Below are 20000 nucleotides of genomic sequence, written 5' to 3' on the forward strand. Positions count from 1 at the left end.
TTGAAGGCACAGCGTTTGGGTTTGTTCACTTACCACCTGTGAGGCCAGGCAATGTGCAGAGGTCTTTGCTGATAGTCCAGTCCACTCAAGATATTAGAGAGGTTAAAAGTCAGACGTTGCTTATCTTCCCCTTGACAAGGATTTGTACTTTCTGGTGCTTCAGCCTGGACTGGGGCTGCTGCTGGGGAGGGCAGCCCCTCGTGCTGTGTGGTGCAGGGTCCAGGCTGGGGCTCACAAAGTCCAGACTCAGGATGTGCATCACTGGTTTTCATTACAGCTCTGCTCTCCTGCTGCCCAGGCAGCCCCTCTGACTGATAAGCATCTCCATTCCTTTTAACACCAATTACCTTTTCCAAACGGGCAAGTTTATGCTCTGGCATGAACCTGGGAGGAAAAGGAACAAACAAACAAAAAGAAAAAAAAATCTGTATTTTGTTTATGCTGGATTAAAGTTTCACCTGACAACTCATTAAGCAATAGCACATTAGAAGGTAAAATATGGTCGATATTTTACATCCATCTAAACGACAACATGAATTCAGGAAGATACGCTTTATTTTGGTGAATATGGCACCTGAGAAATAAAACCATGCATTCCCTAATGACACATGCATGAACAGGGAGAGTAAAACTATTTACCTGCTAAAATAAAATAATACAAACACCTCTGGAAGAAAGAGGGCAACTCTGCCAGGAAAGTTTTGGAATTTTTGCCAGTATTACTTCTAAGATTGGTAGCAATCCTTCATCCTAGTTGTAGAGGCCTTATTGTTCTTTACAATATCTGAAAGGAGGATGGAGCTGGGTGAGAGTCGACCTTTTCTCCCAAGGAACAAAAAGCAGATTCTCTGAGTTCAGAAATACAAATTTGGTATGGTTGAATTCCACACAAAGAATCCTACAATCAGTGGATGGCTTGGGTTGGAAGGGACCTGAAAAACCATCTCAATTCCAAGCCCCCTGCCATGGAGACACCTTCCACTATCCCAGGTTTCTCCAAGCCCTGTCCAACCTGGCCTTGGACACTTCATGGGATGGGGGAGCCACAGTTTCTCTGGACAACCTCTGCCAGGACCTCACCACACTCAGAGGGAACAATTCCTTCCCAACACTCCATTTAAATGTCCTCTGCCAGTTGAAGCCATTCCCCCTTGTCCTGTCCCTCCATCCCTTGCTCAAAGTCCTGTCCAGCTCTCCTGCAGGCCCTTTAGGCACTGGAAGGGGCACTGAGGTCCCCCTGGAGCCTTCTCTTCTCCAGGCTGCACAATCCCAGTTCCCTCAGCCTTTGGTCACAGACCTAACACTGGCTGCTGGTGGCTCCTCCGAAGCACAGACACAGCCCCGTCAGGATGTACTTTTAAATATTTACACATGGGAAAAGCTGAAGCAGAAACAGGTTAAGGGATTTTTCCTAAACTACGAAGTTGTGACTGCATTGAAAGGACTGATTTACCAACCCAAATTTAACTAAGATATTTTGAAAAATTACTGCTGTTAAGACAAATTGCTTGAGGTGTGAGAGGTCAGGCTACCTAGGCAGGCTCTATCCCCCTGCCTGTCTTTAATCTCCTAGCCAACCATCCACTCACTGCACCATTTCTGTTTCTGAACAGGTTTCCTCCTTAGTTTTCAACCCTTATAAATCTGATCTGTCATTGCAGAATTCTGAATAATATTAGATAAAACTCCACCGATTTCTCTCTGGAATATACTCTTTAATATCTTTTATTTAAGACATGTGTGTGCAATCAATTCCATGGTATTTACTTGTATTACACACACAGTATTCATCATCTTGACAATTTTTAAAAGTTTTAGAACACCATTTCACTTAACAGTTTGAAAGAAAAAAAAAAGAGAGAGAGAGATTTATTTGATGGTTAACTTTGGAACAAGTTATCTGCATTAACTTCCATTGTTTTGGCATAAAGTAGTTCTGTATATTTTACTAACAACAGTGGAGACATGATAAAAGATGTAGGCAGAGAGCCATAAACAGCTCTTGCTGCAATCCATGGTGTTCGTGGAAAGGCATTAATTTTTGGACTTTGATTGGAAGACGTCTCTGCGCTCAGCCACTTGGATTCTGCTAAATACAACCACGAATAAAACCTTGTACCTGAGGAGAACAATTTCTACGGCGGAAAGACCATTGTAAATCATGTGTAGTATAAACTTGTCCACATGATTGGAATGATATAATGGATATTGGAGTCCCTAACCACCAGCTAATGTTCTTTATGACACTTAAATAAATGACCTGAAAATAAACTAATAACAACACAAAGTCATCTAAACCTGTTCTTGTGCATTTCCCAAAAGCATGCTGGGAAAAGACAATGTCTAGTTAGTGCAGGTTTTGTGTTTATGTTTTCTCCAGCACATTTTTGGTCCTCCAGACTCACATTAATTCTTCTTTTCTGCCACCTTCCAGAGGTATCTCTCAGTACCGGCCCAGACCTCAGTCATTTAAAAAATCAAGAGCATGCAAGACTTCTGTATCACCATGATGGTTATGGAGAAACAAGGCTGGAGCAGGAGCAGACACAGGCTTGAAAGACTAGCTGTAAGAAAGAAGGTTTTAAATTTTTGTAATTTTTATCATAAAGGTGGTGAAAGACTACACAGAGTGCCCAGAGAAGCTGTGGCTGCCCCTGGATCCCTGGAAGTGTCCAAAGCCAGGTGGGACAGAGCTTGGAGTAACCTGGGATAGTGGAAGGTAGTGGCAAGGAGTGGAATGAAATAATCTTTAAAGTCCTTTCTAACCCAAACTACTCCATGATTCTATAAAACCACCTAGAGAGCCACCACAGCAGAGAAGTGGGGTTTCATTTTCGAGAAGGACACACATTTTTTCTCAGTCTTCATTACAAAACACACCAGTCACGCAAGAAAAATGCCACAACATTCTATTTTAAATATGGGAGAAGCATTTTATTATTATTACTAACTTGTTGTAATGAACTCTTGCACATGTGAAACCTTCCAGAAAAAGAATTATCATCAAAGCTTACAAACATTAACACTTTCAACAGATTCCAAAAGGTACTGTCCCTTATATTTAAAAAAAAACATGGAAAATGTTTTACTTTTATGCATAACTCATATATATTTAAACACTGAAACTTCAGAACAAACAGGGAGGACTTAGATATCTAATTTTAGAATGGCAACTTGTTTTCAAATTTCTTTTATTTATTCTGATTTTTGAGGCTTTCCAACACATTGAACAGTCAATTTTAAAACTTTATGAAGCCTCTACAAAGAGTAAGCCTTGAAAACTTTCCCTTTTTGCATACTAGGTCTAGATGTTTAGTTAAAAAGATGGGTTAAATATTAAACTAAGTTCATAGGTAACAAAAATTCAATATCCTGAAATTCAGAGTTTCAATCTAAATATTTGCTACTGTGAGTAACAGATTTGTTAACTCACAACCTATATATTATATATTTTCTTTTCATTTATGCCACAAAACCCCGCTCTGAAGAAATCCATGTACTTTTCTTTGAAGCAGAAGTGTGTTTTTCCCACACACATTTCTTTTTTGTAATTTGTTGCCATGTTCAACCGTATGTGTTTATTCACTGCACTTTATTTGCCCTAATGAAAAGTTATTTATGGGGATTGGTTTCTTTTCCATGGCACCAAAAGTCACTTTGTGCACCATTTTATTAAAAACAACAACAACAAAAAAGGATGGAAGGGCCATGATGTCACTGCTCGATGAATAGAAACCACATTAGAAAGATGAACTGGAGTTCTGGTTTAGGTTACACCAAATTACACAACTGCCTCAAGAGACTGCAAGGATGGATAGAATAAATAAATAAATTTTTTTAAAGCAATAAAAATTGGCCCTTCTGTAAATGTAGTTACATTTGGGTGTAAAGTAGGAGTTCTGAAAGTGCAATGGATTTTTTTTTAATATTGCAATTAAAAAGTTTAAAAATAATAGAGTTATGGAATGGTCTGAGTGGGAAGCAACTTTAAGGATTATCCCATTCCAATCCTCCTGCCATGGGCAGGGACACCTGCCACTAGACCAGGTTGCTCCAAGCCATGCACACCTACTACTGCCCAAGCACTGTAGAAATACCAAAGTAGTTTTTTTTTTTTTTCAAAACTCAAGAATTTTGCTGATTCTATTCTAAGAAATAAAGTAAAAAAACTAATCAAAACAAAACAAAAACCCCCAGATTTTTGGGTGCTGAACAGGAACAGACAGCAACTCCATTAGTACACGCTTATTGATATATAAAATCATACATTTACATTTTATCTTTAATATTATGAATCAGTTGATAACAATAAAACTGATGCTGTTTATATTTAGCTACTTCTCAAAAGATTGCAAGAAATTACAGAACTGGGAGAACAGTCATAGCTCATTTTTAATTTATTTATTTTTTCTCTGCAACTACTGTCACATTTTGCCCTACAGCAAAAAAAAAAATGTTGCTAAGTGTGGTCAGGTGTCCTGAAGCTGTACTACAGTTCAAACCTAAAAGCTTGAAAGAAGATCCCCAATATTCAGAGAATTTGATATTAGGGTTTATTGAAGTTGTCACATACTTTCAGGGATCTAATTTCACTTTCTGATCTTCAGCAGTGGCTGTAATTCTTCATTCAGAAGAGGGAAGAGATTACTTGTCAGCAGTAATCTCTAACACAGATAATGCCATATAAATATTAGGGGCTTATAAGCATGGACAAGGATTAGGAGCAAAGAGAGAGAACAGAAAGAAAACTGAACAGAGCCAAGATTAAGCACTGGGAAGGGCATCGCAAAAGAAAATCCAAGGTCTGCGGCTCAGCTTGTCTTCCCACAGCAGAATGTGCCTTTTCCTGGGTACAATAAGCACGGGTTTACACTGATTTCCCTGCTTGAAAACTGCAGGATGTAGGAATACGAAATTTTATTTGAGGTGTGATCATTGTCTTCTCTTTCCCATGGCAGAGGAGAAACTCGGGGAACCACTGAGGTTGGAAGACCCATGCAACTGGACAGGTTGCTCAAGAGCCTCCTCCAGTCGATTTTAACTCCCACCAAACGTCAAGAATGCAGTTTGCACATGCAGATATTAAATAACAACAGTATGGGAGAGAGGTGAGGCTGACCAGGACATCTTCCATCCTGGCCGGGGTGCAGGACGGGTGTGTAACCTAGACAACAGATAAACCACGGAGGGATATCACAAGGTCTGACTTATTTCTGATAAAATAGCCAAAATAATACTGTTTTAGCAACACAGCTGAATGCAACAACCCTGACACTCCAGTGGATGCCTGATTAGCAGACAGGATCCAAAGATGGTCCTGGAAAAGAGAGGCTGGATCCAGACCAACCACAGGCAGTTGGCTTGGACTCAGCTTGGTCCATCTGAGTGAGGAAGGAAGATGAGGAAGGCAAGAGAGATCTCAATAGTAAAGAGAGAAGAAGGCCAACAGGATAAGTATCTTTCCTCAAATTGTAACTTCCACCTGTTTTTCCAAATAATTTCTGAGTGAAATCCCTCAATATCCAATATCCACATTTGACACTGTCAAAAATTCCCACTTCTAATTAACATTTACACATTTCTTTCCAATCTATTTAACTCTAATTCAACAACACTCCTATTTCTTAATGCTCAAAGATGTCACATCTGTAGGTCAATCTAAGGAGGATGCTCAAACTGGCCTCTCAACCTTCCCCTCAAGGTTACACTTGCATTTCTAACATTAAGGTCCCTGTGCCAGGTGTACTCTAACATCCCAGAGGACCAGGATTTTAACAAAACTGTTCTTCAACTCTCATTCACAGAATGGCTTGGAAGGGACCTCAAAAACAAGTTCCAACACCCTGTCATGGGCAGAGGCACCATCCACTAGACCAGGCTGCTCCAGCCTGGCCTTGGACATTCCCAGGGATGGGACAGCCACAGCTTCTCAGGGCAGCCAGTGTCAGTGTGCCAAAAATTATTCCCCAAAATCCATGCAAAACTCTAGCCTGCAGTGAAACAAGCAAAGTGAAAGGCAAAGTTCTCTTTGACATCAAATAAGACCAGTCTGACCCTAAATATATTATTTCTGAGTTCACGTCTTTAATTCTCTGAAGTCCTTTAACAGTGACTACAAGAGTCTCTGAAGTTATAATTTCTGTGTCCATCATTCTCCAGAAATGGAATGATGATAATTTAAGAGCTCCTCAGAAAGATGGTAATGAACTAAAATACATATTTTATAGTGCAGGTGAAAATAACTTGTGTGGTTTTTTGTGCAAGTTATGAATACATGGATTAATTAATAGTTCAGGAAAAAAAGGTAATTTTCTCTATAATTAAACACTGTGACCATGTAGATCTGCTCCACTGACACCACAAAGTAACTTTTGGAGCTCTAAGAGTCCTCTTGGTAACAATTGCCAGAAATTTAGAAATTGTTGACTTAAGTTCTACTTTAACAGAAGTTCAAAAGAATGACTTGCACTATGGGGAAAAAAGAGTTAGGCTTCTGAGAATTGCAAGGTTTTTAAGACTCTTTAGGATTTTAAAGGATTGGTCATGTTCATTAGTGTTTCCTTAAACAGAAAACAAACAAACAAACAAAAAAAACCTAACTAAGCTCTCAAGTGCTTATTTAGAGAATGCAAATTTTACAAAGAGTTCTACCCAATACAGTATCTCCCCTTGCTAAGCACAACTGGAAATGAGTGCTTGAAAACTAGTACCACACCTGAATTTTTTTTTCCTTTTAATTAAACTAAACCCAGGATCCTATAACATATAATTTCCTGGGTTTTGAAACTACTTTTAATCAGGATATAGGGGATGAATGTCCCCTTTAACTAGGCTGCTTTGCAACATACACAATGCAGAAGGGAGTGCTAGCATAACACTTCAATAGTTAAATGACTTTATGAGAAAAATACTTCCAAATGTTTCCTAAAACCTTCCAAACCGCACCAAAGAACATTATCGTAATATTATGTTTCCCCATGGCCTCCAATATTTAGGCTATTCTCGAAATGATACTTGGATGAAAAATACAAGTTTATGTAATGTATAAATTGTTCCTAGAAGTAAAGTTGCCTTTAAAATTACTCTGTATAGATGTCAGATATTTTACATTTTCAATAGTCTTTGTGTATTAATTGGAGAAATGGCCTGCTGGTGCTTTGGGCAGCACAGGAATAATCTGTATTTCAGAACTGAGCAGTCACCCTGTGATCTTATTCCTAGCAAACACTGAAAACAATAACTGTCCTAACCGATTACATATCATGTTACCCTTAATAGATATCCATATTTCTTGCACAGTATACATAATCCACATAAACTGTACACCATATATCAATACCATATTCCAGCGAATCCACCATCAAAGAGTTCGTTTATAGTAGGTTTTCATTTGACTCGGGGTTGTAACATTCTGTGCAATCATAAGCAAACCATTTCAGGGATTTTGTCAGCAAGCTGCTTTTTGGCAGATTATTGGCAGTACATATTGGCAGCAAACTAGTGCAACTAAGCCCTTCTTATAACTTACAGGTAAATAATGATTTTAATAAATTTATGTAAAATGTTCCACTTGCTTACATCTGGTTTTGATAATTCACTCGCCTGTGCAAATGCAAATGTCTGTGTGTTTCTCAGGAAAACACATACTTCACCTGAACTACTTAAGGTTTTCTCAGGTACCCCAAGAAATAAACAGGCAATGAAGCCTGCTTTCACATGAAAAAAGCTAGGGAAACTAATTAAAAACAATAATTGTATGCACACCAAAATTTAAACCACACTTCGTCAATAATACAATATTCAAATGGCAAAAAAAATGCATTTTTTGCCTGTTGTGGAGCTATCCCAGCCACAGGGCATTCCAGTAAACTGGCTCTGCCCCTCAGGACCTGCTAATGCAGAGACTTTAACCTCCATTTGAAAACGTGTTACTACATTAATTTGCATTTTGCTCTTGCACTACAACTGAAGTTTAAATGTGTAGCATTTGTATCTCAACCAGGCAGTGTGGACTAGAGGAAATTCCAAGTTCTAATCCCAGCTTTAACAAGTCCCAGTCTCATTCACCAGAAGTTTTGCTCTGAAAGGATAAGGTTTTTGCCACAAAGCTCTAAAAATATTAATACTATTGGCAGCAGTGTCCTTACAGGGGGAAAAACGCCACAAAACCCTTGGACTCCCTTCTGGTACAAATCAGGGTGATGGTGATGCTGATCTATGATCCCTGATCATCTGGCTTTCAGCATTTGGGTGCCAAAAGAATCCTTGGGGAGCCACAGTCCCTGGAAATTCTGTAAAACGCTGGTGGCCCATCACGGAGCTACCAGTGACATTAAAAACTGCCCACACTCGCTCTGCTTGTGGATACTTTTCAAAGTTATATTAAATAACTGCTTTGAATGGGGCCTGTAATGAACAGGCACCAATTAATTAAGCATCAGATTTTACTTGTGCACAGTTCAGCCTAGAACTTGCTGTTTCTAAGTGTCTATTCCCTCATGGATTCAGCAGTTTAGGATTTTGCAAGTCTAGGCAACGTGGTTAAAACACCCTCAATAAATTCTTGTTGAGATCTATTGGACACGCTGCTACAACTTGATGTTTCTATAGTGGACTTGCTTTTAATTTGATCTGTTTCAAGGATTCAGTATCCTTCCAGAACATTGGAAACCTAAGGGCATATATTTGTATTGTTTAAAGGCAGGAAATTCTGTGAACCGAAATGAGAACATATCCCTTTTGCCTTTATGGACTTTTGTTATTTTCTTTTCCTTTTGGGGTTTTTAGAAACAAAACCAGTGAAAGCTGAAAGTTTGAACAATAGAAAATTACTTTCAAGGGGGGGAAAAGTAAAATACCAAGTATACTTTTATAACTTTACTCATATACTTTGTATATATGTAAATTGCACTTATCCAAGCATCAGAAAATACCATTCACAGCAGGGCCTTATATTGCAGCAGGATCATACTGGTTTTGTCATAAAAGACTGTGGACTTTGCTGTTTTATTCCTTTACTACCTTGTATTAACTTGTACCCCACTGACTTCATGACAGAGCTGACTTGTTTCATGCTAACCACAGAACTAGGGCAATCACATTCCTATTGTAGGGAGGGAAACTACCAATCTTTGTAGCTTTTTAACTCCTTGGCCAAAGAATCCCACAACCTTCCTTTAATTGATGCAAAAAAAGTAGGTCTGAATTCCGGGATAGGAAATGAGAACTGGTGGAAGATGAACAGGGACATATAACCTGCTGAAATTAAGAGCTGGGCAGATACTGCCTTTTAGGACAACTGCAGCAGCAAACTTTCCCAACTTTAGTTCTGTACTGCTTAGGGAAGGACTGGAGGCAGAGTGGCTGCATTAGCAGGGAGACCTGATGCCAGCAGGATGCCTCAATCCCAGGGCAGTGCTGCACAAACACATCCTTGCTGCTTCTGGTGCTCAAACTAGCTCAGTATCTTTATTGCACACAATGAATTACACTGCACTACTTTACAAGAAGAGGGTTATAGGTTATAGCCATGGTTATGGCTCTCTGCAACACTCCTGCCTTGTGACAGAGTGCAGAGAGCCAACTAAGTCTGCAAAACAAACCAAAAAACAAAACTTGCTGGAGGACAGCTCGTGTGCCACAAGCTCAAGTGCAGCCATTTCAGCAAGAGCTGAACACTTTCCCAGCAGTGTTCCTCACGAGCTGACTGCTCCTATCACGCCAGCCTAGCAGCTAAATATAAATTACAGAGGGATGCAAAGCCTGAGAGAGACATCTGACACCCAAGACTCAGCTTGGCCACTGGATCTCTCCTAGCTAGTGTTTCTTCACTTGTTAATCCCTCTTCCTGGGCAGCAGCAATTATGACTCTGGTGAACTGCAGGACTTGGGTTTATTTGCTTTCACTTGGCACAGCACTTCGTGCCCAGCTCCTCTGCTCTGGGAGGTTACAACAGCTAAAGCAGGGATCACAATGGGACACCATCAGTCATCAGAATAAACAGCTCAGCTGCTTCAGGGGAGTCAAAGAGGAGAATGAATCTTACTAAGAGATTTGAAAGAGCATGAGGAAGTGGCTTCACATGAAGTGCTTACAATGACGGCTTCCAAAGGAACATTCCTGACCATCAGCCCTGGGGAATAAAGAGCTGCAGGGTGCTCATGTTCATCCACAGACCTGACTTTGACATAAAACTAACGGGATCCATAACTACCAGGTGCAACCCTTCTGTGCTCTTTCCTGCAGACGTGGGTGATGAAGAGAAAGGCTTGGCTACCACCCAGACATCACAGGGTCCATCACCTCCCTGATGGAAAAAGCAGGGATTCTGAACCTAGCACCTATGAAATCCACCATTATCCCAACTGTTCTTTCCCCTAAAACACTCTCCCCCATTCATTAGCTACACTAATTCAACAGTTTTGCCCAAGTACTCCAAGAACAACATTATACTTCGAAACATTGCACTATACAGATGTTTAAATCATACACTCAACATGCATATGCACAACCAACCACAAGCCAATAGTTTACAGGTCCTGTATACCTTATTTTAAATTCTTCTGAAAAGGTAGTTAAAGATTCTTAGGGCAAAAATGACGACTAAGTTCATGAACTGCACAGAAAATTGGCTGTGACACCACTTATTAAAAGTTATGATAACTAGAAGGTCCAACTAAAAGGAGCAGATGCACTGTTTGCTAGGCTGTAGCTGCAGACAGAATTTTTGGTGCTGAGATCAAAAGAACAAGGTGTTCATATAAATGGCATTTTATTTTGATCCTATTATTCTATATGAGCTCAAAGAGAGATCAAAGGAAAAAGCACCCAGGTTTCACTATTAACACTTAACATAACCCCAGTTGGAAAATCCTTTCCAGATTGTTAGTGCAATTTAAAGGCCAGCATATTTTTCTTGCTCTGTTAGGTTAATACACCTGAAGGCATGGGTTTAATTCCTGGATCACCTTTTCCATTGTGGAAAAATTGCTTCTGTTACAAATAATTTCAGTTATTTTCATTTTTATGGCAGCAAAGACACCCTAGCTTTGGGAAATGCCCTGGTCTGGGTTGTACCCTCTGTCCTGGAGAGCCAGGCTGCCCTGAAGTGGTGACAATATATTACAGGCTTGCACGACAGTCAGGAAATCCAACACCACTGGAGTGAAGTACTAAAGTGTGGTTCAGCCCCTGCCAAAGCATACCAGCTTCCACTCAGAATGTAAACAAACCTAATGGGCCTTTCAAATATCTAAAAGTTCCTCCTGATAGCTGGCAGGAATTAATGTGCTTTAATACGTTGCATTGCTTATTATGACATTATCCAGGACTACTACTATTAATTAATGGTTCTATTGCTGCTTTTAGCAACCAGTGGTGTTGTATAAAGAAAAAATAATAACATATTGTATTTCCTGCAAAGCTGAAGTATGCTAATAAATTTTAATATTCGTGCTTTGAATGAAAGCCTCTCATTGATGATTCAGTAACTTAGGGCAGATATTTCAGCATTTCCTTTCCACTGAATTTCTTTGACTTCTAAGACTGCAGAAACCTGCTAATACACAGGTATCACTTATCAGACTAACCTTGGAAAAATCAGCAATCAAGGAAAAAAAGAAGTGCATATCTCCTTCTCTGCCTTGCCACCCCCTCCTCACTTGCTATTAAAGCACTTGTGCTACAAAGTCATTCCAAAGTTTATTTTAAATGCCAAAAAGTGGGCACTAATCCCACAGGAGCTGGCTCAGCTACGGCCCACCATCTTGAACACATTAATTTTATCCTAATCTGTTCCAAGGAGGGGGTTTTGGGTGGTTGTTGTGGGGTTGAGCTTTATTTTTGACTTAATAACAGCAGATTGTCAGAGGTGAAGAGATAGAAATGACTTGGGGAACTTGCACAGCCAACATTAAATACCCGCAGGTGAGCTGTGGCCTGGAGTGAACAGGACAGTTATGGGTTAAACGAGATAAAAACGTGTCATGCACAATCAGAACATGTTCATGTTACACACAGCAGCCAGCTGGCTATAAATCCAAGAAGTAAGCTGGAAGGCTTTGGAGTTTCAATGAATGAACACAGATAGAAAGGGAAGAACGGTGGTTTGTTGCCATATGAATGGCTTTTAACTGAAAAGAGTGGATTGCTTTCACAAGGGTTTGCCAAAACAGCAACCTTGTTGAGATGAGGAAAAGAATAAGGATGATGATTGGGACATTCCATATATTTATATTTTCTATTTTGTTTTGAGGCAGAGGAGTCTGATTCAGCATGCCTGAACAATTAAGACGTGGCTTTACATACAGGTGTTCCAGTGAATAGGGACACAAGTTCTTTGACAATACCTCTGCAGCTGATGATCCATCAACAGGATTAGGCTGTTAATTCCTTCCAGATTCAAATCACATGAGCTGAGCTGTGAGAAGCAATGGACTATTTTTCTTTCCACATTTCTAGCTCCAAGTAATTGTAGGCTATAACCTTCTGTACTCTGCATATGCATCACTGAACCTATGGCCTGCAACCCTACCTGTGCATAGACCCACCAGACCTGAGGCTGCTAAAACACCTTCCTGGCAGACACAGAGGATAAGAAAGGCCTTTCTGAGACATTCTTATTTTTTTTATTGAATAAAGCTGAATTAAACGCCCTAGTAGGTTTTCATAAATGGATGAGCCTGACTGACTTGGGGTGGTCTGTGCGGAGCCAGGAGTTGGACTTCAATGGCCCTTGTGGGTCTTTCCAACTCAGGATATTATTCAGTGACTTTCTAGAAGTCTAATTATCCCAGTTGAACATTTTGGGATCTTAGCAAGATAAACTCTTGCTCTTTCTCTGCCTAAGGCAGATGCAATTCCCTTCTAAATCCAAAAACAGAGCTCTGGCTCTTACTAACACAAATATGAGCTACACCTTAAAGGCGTAAAGTAACTTTACACTCATAATCTCTGTTCATATTAGTTTATATGTTCTATAAATTAAATATATATCTGTATCTATATATATATATCTAAATATGTTTTTACAAAACTTTTCTGATGTTTAAAAGTGGGTGTAAGCTCCTGGGTTTGATGTACTCACTGTTGACAGAATCAGATGCACACTGTAGGAAGGCTGATAACAGCTTTGCTCCCCAAAACCTTTCTCCTGTGTCTCTGGGCTGACTGAATGGGAACTGAGAGGGGAAAGAACAAAGATTTGCTGTTCTTTACAGTCACGCAACGAAAGTGTAGGTTAAGCACAGGAAGTATTTGCAGATTCCAGATATTCCGTGGACCTTTGTTGCTTTTCCTTGCATTCAGATCTAATCTGAGCCCCTGCACAGAGCTGGACTTTCATGTTTTGAGGTCCTTCACTAACAGAAAACCCAACCCACTGTAACAGGGCAAAGTGGACTCAAGAACTGCAGCTCTATGTAGGCATTTATTCATGCTAATGCATTAAGGAAAAAAATGTTTTAACAAGAAAAGGCTTAAAATCATACAAATAAATTAATAAACAAATTTAATATATACTTACAGTACAGCAAACCTACAGACTGCAAAGATATTGTTTATCTTTTAGAAAAAGTTTGGATTGACAGTTTGATGTACCACATCAAATATAACAACATTGTGTGATCTTTAAGCCTCAGGGGTTTAAAAATACTAAGTGTTTCTTTTTTGTTCTGATACCAAATATGTCTATACCTACAACTCATCCAAGTCACCACTAATAACCACTGGGATATTTTTAGGAGGCTCTTCAAAAAGAAGGGTAGTATTTTCACCACCATTTTGAACACAATAAATTGAGTTTGGATCTTTAGATTCAATCAAGCATCAATTTTGGATTATTTGTCTCAAGTCAGAATTCTTAAGATATGCCTTTTTTTGTTAAAGAAGCAACTTCTGAGGGAAGAAAAATCCTCTCCACAATTTGAGTGCAATCAGCTCTTCTCATATAATTGGCTCTGATTTGAAGGTAAGGTTCATGATCACATATTTTTAAGGAGGACTGTATGATTAATTTAAGAGGTCCCCCACCAGTATTTTCACATGAATAAGCATAAAGAACATTGTTTTATTTTCACTATGCTGCTGTATCACCTTTGATTCTCACAATCATGTTTGTACTAATATCATTCTGCCTTTTGGCAGGAGAAGGGCTCATAGCAGCATGGGCAACTTACATTTGTAAATCAGTGAGACCTGGCATGGAATATAATTACAGATATGAATAGGCAAATATGAGGCTGTGAGATATTCAGAAGAATTTTATGCCAAAAAATTGTTAGGGAATTTTCAGCTCTCACAAGAGCATCCAGCTAATTCTTGATGGATCATCAGTGCCTTTGGGTGCTTTCTGGGAGCAGATTCCTCTTTTTCCCTTACTGTTCTTTGTGAAGAAAAGGAAACATTAAATTCTCACCAGAAAATGAGAAAAACATTAACCTCTAAGTCCCTCAGATTTTGGTAAACAGTGAGATCACTGGAAATCTTCACTTCTGCATATGAATTAGAGGAGAATAATGGGACTGAGCAAAAAGTCATGGACTACGTTCATCAATATGTGCTTTTTATGTAAACTAGATTGTTAATTGAAAACCCATCTTCAGAGTCTTTTTAGAGGAAACCACCTTAAAATTAATCAAAGTCCTGTTTTGGTTTTTTTTGTTGGTTTTTTTTTTTTTTTTAATAGGGTTTGTGCTCCCTTGGATGCTCAGAAAATTGCTTGGAGCAGAGACTGGAGCCAGAGGCTTTGGGGTTTGTGTCTCAGAGCCCATTTTTGTGGGGCAGGGGAGGCTCAGCCTGGAGAAAAGGAGGCTCAGGGGGGACCTTCTGGCTCTGCTCAACTCCCTGACAGGAGAGGGCAGCCAGGTGGCTCAGGATCTGCTCCCAAACAAAAACTGAAAGGATGAGAAGAGTTGGGAATATTTGGGAAATTTTCTTCACTGAAAGGAGCTCACCAGTCATTACAGTAGGTCACAGTCCCCAAAACAACAGAATTTCAGCTCTCTTTTCTGCCTGGTCATCACCATGCCCTCAGCTTTCAACCATTTATTTTCCCATTTACCCCTAGCTTTTCCTGTTTTCCAACTCTACTAAAGCTGTGAGGCACACAAAATAAAAAGTCTTCATGTAAAATTTTGGGTGTTGTTTTTTTGGTTTTTTTTTTTTTTTTTTTTTTTTTTTTTTTTTTTTTTTAAATATACCTCTCCTTAAAATATTTCTTAACTTCTTCAGTACCTAGCAGTGACTCATTAAAAAAATAAACTTATAGTAGTAACACAGTGATAGATATCAAAGGTGAAAATTTGCCATTTTGCACTAAAACAGCCTGAACACACCTTCAAACAGCATAGAGAGGAAAGGATTGTATTTGTCTACAGATGTATTTTCTTAACATTTTTTTCATGACTTTACTTCAGCAAGAATGACCAGCTTAAATTTTTCAGTGTCTTCAAGGACCTTATTTCATGAATTTGTATAAAAGGCAGAAAAATATATATAAATGTTTTAAAAGCAGCCAGGAGTTTTTGTGGAAACAGTGCCATTAGATTTAAAATACCAAACACTCAAATTACTTCTGACACATTTGATCTGATTCACTTTTGAATTTGCACCTACAAACAACAAAAAACACTGGTTCTGAAGGAGACTGATTATTTCCTTTGCAATATTTTACCACAGAGAAGTTATTCTCCCTTTCCCCCAGATCTGACAACCATTCAAATACCCTGGGTTTGCTGCACACTAAACCAGAAATACGATCTCTACTTGGAAACTCCCCTCAAAAATAGTTTCTTCTGTCAATTCTCAGTAACTGTCTTCAATAACAAGCGTGGCTATTGAACTCTGGAAATATCAATGCTCAGTCATCTTCCTGAGCTTACACATCACAGCTGCAGGGAATAAAAATGCTGAAAGACCACGATCTCTCCCCATCGTTTGGATGTTTCTCATAACCCTGTGTGATAGTTAACTGGCACTGCTTTCTCCTCCTTCACTTCCAAAGGGATGAATCACAGACTCAGTTCTTCCAGGAACCAACCACTTGAGCTGTTCTCTGCACTTCCTCCAGCTCTTCCTCAACTGCAGCCAGCCCTTTGATTGACCCCACCTTTAATAAATGTTTAGCTGGAGAGTCTCAGCTAAAATGTGCATGAAGGCTTCTGGGAATGACTAACCAACACCTAAAACCTAGATTTATAACAGAGAACTTCCCAGAGCCTCCCACAGCCAGTGGGATTTGTTCAGAGGCTGGAGAGAAGAAGAGTCACTGTGGGAAGTTGGATTTCTTCACTTTATTATTCAATAATAATGCAACATGTTTTCTGTAAACTGCTCTGAGTTATACACAGCATGTTAAAAACAGATCAATGCAAACTTAGAGGGTATAGCCTACATCAGGTATCTCTCATTATCATTAACTGTTAATTTTAAGTTACAACTTGCAGAAAAATAAATAAGCAAGCCCAAAAACAGGCCTTGAGTTCCCTATTGATAAATTTATATTCAGATGCTTAGAGTGGAAAATGAGAGAATTCACTTCCTGAGTTAACTTCATCAAGGGAAAAAAATAAAAGGGCAAAAAAATTGGAAATTCAGTGTCTGGGAGTCAACAGGAACACAGCATTTTCTGAATCAGTGGAAAGGGCTGAAGTTACATCCAAGGAAAATGTTACAAATCAAAGAATCCTTAAACAAGACAAAGAATTCTCAAAACAGAAAACCACCTTGGAGTATTTTTCTGGAATTTCCAAACCACAGTTGGTCTCAATGATCTTATAGGGCTTTTCCAAGCCAAATGACTTTGTGATTCACCCATCCAAGCTGTGAGATCAGTCAGAAGTGGCTTCAGTGCCAGCACTAAGTACCATCATCTAATGGCCAAGAGATGCAGAAAGCCTCCTTGTCCCTCCACCTCCAGTCCCAGTTTTTCACCTACTGCTATTTTCAGCAGTCCCTTGGCTTCTCTGTCCCAAAAAGATAGTTATTTTGCCCGAATGCCAAGACAGTGGTACCTGATCTACTTCTGTGGCTTCCTGATTTTACTGCAGCACAACCAACAGAACAGTAAAACACGTATTTTACAGAGCAACACATTAAAAAAATCTGGTTTTCTCCTAATAAAAGGTCTCTCTTAGGTATAGTGATTACAAACAGTAATATATACTATTTTTAATATTCTGGGAATGTGGTCCTTTAACTCAAAATAGTTCCAAAATTATTTGCCATTACACAATTCAGAACCCGTGTCTAACTTGGAAATTTGGTACTTTTACCCTTGAGTTTTACAATATACTAAACAGTCTAAGTGCCTTCTCACAGGAAGTAATATAGAGTTATTTGTTGATTCAGTAATGGAATCATCAAGCTAACGGTCTTCCATTTCTGAAGTTCCCCAGTTCTCCTGAAATAATAAAAATTCACCAAGGCAGCAGCAAGAAAGCAAGTGGACACTTCTCCACAGTCTCGACAATAAACAGCAGAATTGTGATATTCCACCGGAATGTTCCAAACCTAAATTGAATGGCAGCATGATTGCTGTGGTTCCAGTTATGTTAATTAGGCTGGATTCATGGTTCATTGAGGCTGCAATTATGCTGCAAAGAAATGTTGCAAGCATCCCATCCTCCTGCAGTCTGCTGAGTGTGCTCCCATTCCTCTTGGGGCAAAATAGACTTTCTGAAGGGATTTATACACTGGAGTCACATTTGCACTTAGACCACATGCTTGGTGAAGATGCAATTAGATGACCACGTTTTGCAACTTTCTTCTATTCCAGATTTAATAGGAAAAATAGCTTTCCAAGTTCCTTGGCCATTTTTTAAGCATGCTTTACTTTGCCAATTTGCATACTAAGCATACAAATTATAAGCCTTATTAGCCCCATTTCAACCGTAGGGTAAGTGAAGAGGGGGAAGAGTTTTACCCAAAGTTATGCAGCTCTTCAGTGGAAAGAGAATTGAAGTAGCTCCCGCCCTCTCACAGTTAATGGTTGGACTCGAAGATCCTGAAAGGTTTTTCCAAATGAAATGTTTCTATGATTCTTTTAATTACATTTCCTGACTTACAACTGTGGATAGGACAGCTCCCACACCCAAAAGGCAAAACCTTCTGCTGGAGAAGTGATTTAGAAGAGAGGGGCAAGTGGGCATTATAGTCTCAAACAACTGAGAGAAGCCACAGGATGAGCCAAATTTGTTGGCCTGCAATGAAAAGGAAATAGTTTAACATGGTAGCAGCTCCTTCCCTGGATGGCAAAGGTGTGCTGGCCACCAAAAAGGAGTTTTCAAGCTACCTGGTTTTTACTGGGTTGAAGAGGCAGCAACAGAGGAAGATGATTTTTCAAGGAAGTAATCAGTCTCAGGTTTTATAGGAATAGATCTATTTTTAAAACCAGTCTCTTTAGAGAAATACATTTTCAATGCTATTCTTCCCAAAGAAGGATGATGTGGGATCAGGTGTCTAAACTGAGCTCCAAAGAACCAAGTATCCTCAGAGTCTAATTTCCAGCTTCACAATGGACTTAAGCACTTAGAAATTCAAGTCTCATTAAAAACCAACTGCGCTTAAGCCCTTAATTTTTTTATTTCTTTTTCTTTTAAATTTAAGCAGATCTCAAAAAAAAAATTTGATACCAGCCACTTCAAAGCTGGCTCCCCGAATTCAGGGATGATTGAGTTTCCATAATACAATTATGTTTGGAATGGAGCTGGATTGAAAGCAAGGTTCAACTTTCAAACAACATCCCCAAAACAGTTGCAGATGATGTGCATTTCAGCTTTCTGATCCTCAGGTGACACGGGGATGATTGGTATTAGTGAGATACACATTAGAAAGGAAAGGCAATGCCCTAACTAGAAATAACCATCTTTTCCACAGATGGATGGACATCCATAACAATTTAATCTAACGAGACATTGAGCTTACATGCCCATTTGAAAAATCATAACGGCACTTGTCTGGCAGGTTTGTTCCTTGATGCTTCATTCAATGGCTGTTCCATTCTTTTGCTTTTTTTTTTTAAACTATCACAGCTCTTTTTTCCAGATTTAATCTACCAGCACTTCTCACCCAGGCCACAGCTTCAATTAATACTAATTTGAGCCTTAACACAAGGAATTCATGCATTGACTGAGCTCTGGATCTGGCTTTTAAAATGAGTTCTGCAATGTTCCTAAAATGAGGAACCTAAACCAGTTTGACACTGAAATTAGTCACTACATAAACAGAAATCTAAAAGCACATCAAGAATAATATTTAACAGACACTAAATAATATCAGATTGAAAAATAATTGTACTTTATGTGAGAGCATGATAAGAAATCTGTTTTCTGATATATTATTAGCCCAGTGGATCTGACTTGCAATTTACTCTGCCTACTTAGGCTGGAGTTTAAATACAACACAAAAAACTATGTCAAGTCTCTGAGACAGGAACACTCCAAAAGTTTTATTACTCTCACTTGAAAGCATTACCATGGGTAGGAGGAAAACTAAATATTAAATACGCCATTAACAGGAAAATTATTTCAAATCAGTGAAGCATGACGAGACCCAAGTATACTGTTTCTCAATTTCTTTTTCCCCAATGTACACTGAGGAGACAGTAAGGTAGTAAATAGCCAGGGTTCAAACACAGGACATAAACTATATAAAATTAGGAACAGCGTAAATCTTAAGAACAGCTCGAAACTCTGAAGAAAATTAGAAAAGAGCCTAATGTGCATTCATTACTGACTTCTCACCAACCTTTTCTTTTCTTAAAAGTAGGCAAAGCTGCTAAGCTGCTATACTGTTAAATTCTACTAACTTTAAAGTTAAATATTGTTTCTTTTAAAGTTGCACTTACCAAACCTGCTCCAAACCAACAGCTACTTCATTCTTTTGTCTCATAAGCCAAGCAGTAAACTAATACTGTAAAACATAAACTGGATATTTTATTTAACTAAAAGATGGTCTAATGCCTAATGAATGCCTGCTGCTCACCAACTGAAAAGTTATGGAC

General features: G+C 39.0%; 1 protein-coding gene across 10 annotated transcripts in view; it reads right to left on the reverse strand.

The window, feature by feature from the left end:
• The window catches only part of GTDC1 (glycosyltransferase like domain containing 1), a 198734-nt gene that overhangs the window by 62960 nt on the left and 115774 nt on the right, over window positions 1–20000 (reverse strand). For all 10 annotated transcript variants that reach the window (XR_005952874.1, XM_041407329.1, XM_041407357.1 and 7 more), the window contains one exon: window positions 34–384. Coding sequence is in view for 9 of the 10 variants with exons in the window: in XM_041407329.1 (XP_041263263.1) it covers window positions 34–384 (351 nt within the window). In the remaining variant the exon portion in view is untranslated. The remainder of the gene's footprint in view (window positions 1–33; window positions 385–20000) is intronic.

The sequence above is a fragment of the Onychostruthus taczanowskii genome, unplaced genomic scaffold, assembly GCF_017590055.1.
Source record: "Onychostruthus taczanowskii isolate IOZ18803 unplaced genomic scaffold, ASM1759005v1 scaffold10, whole genome shotgun sequence".
Lineage (NCBI taxonomy): Eukaryota > Metazoa > Chordata > Aves > Passeriformes > Passeridae > Onychostruthus > Onychostruthus taczanowskii.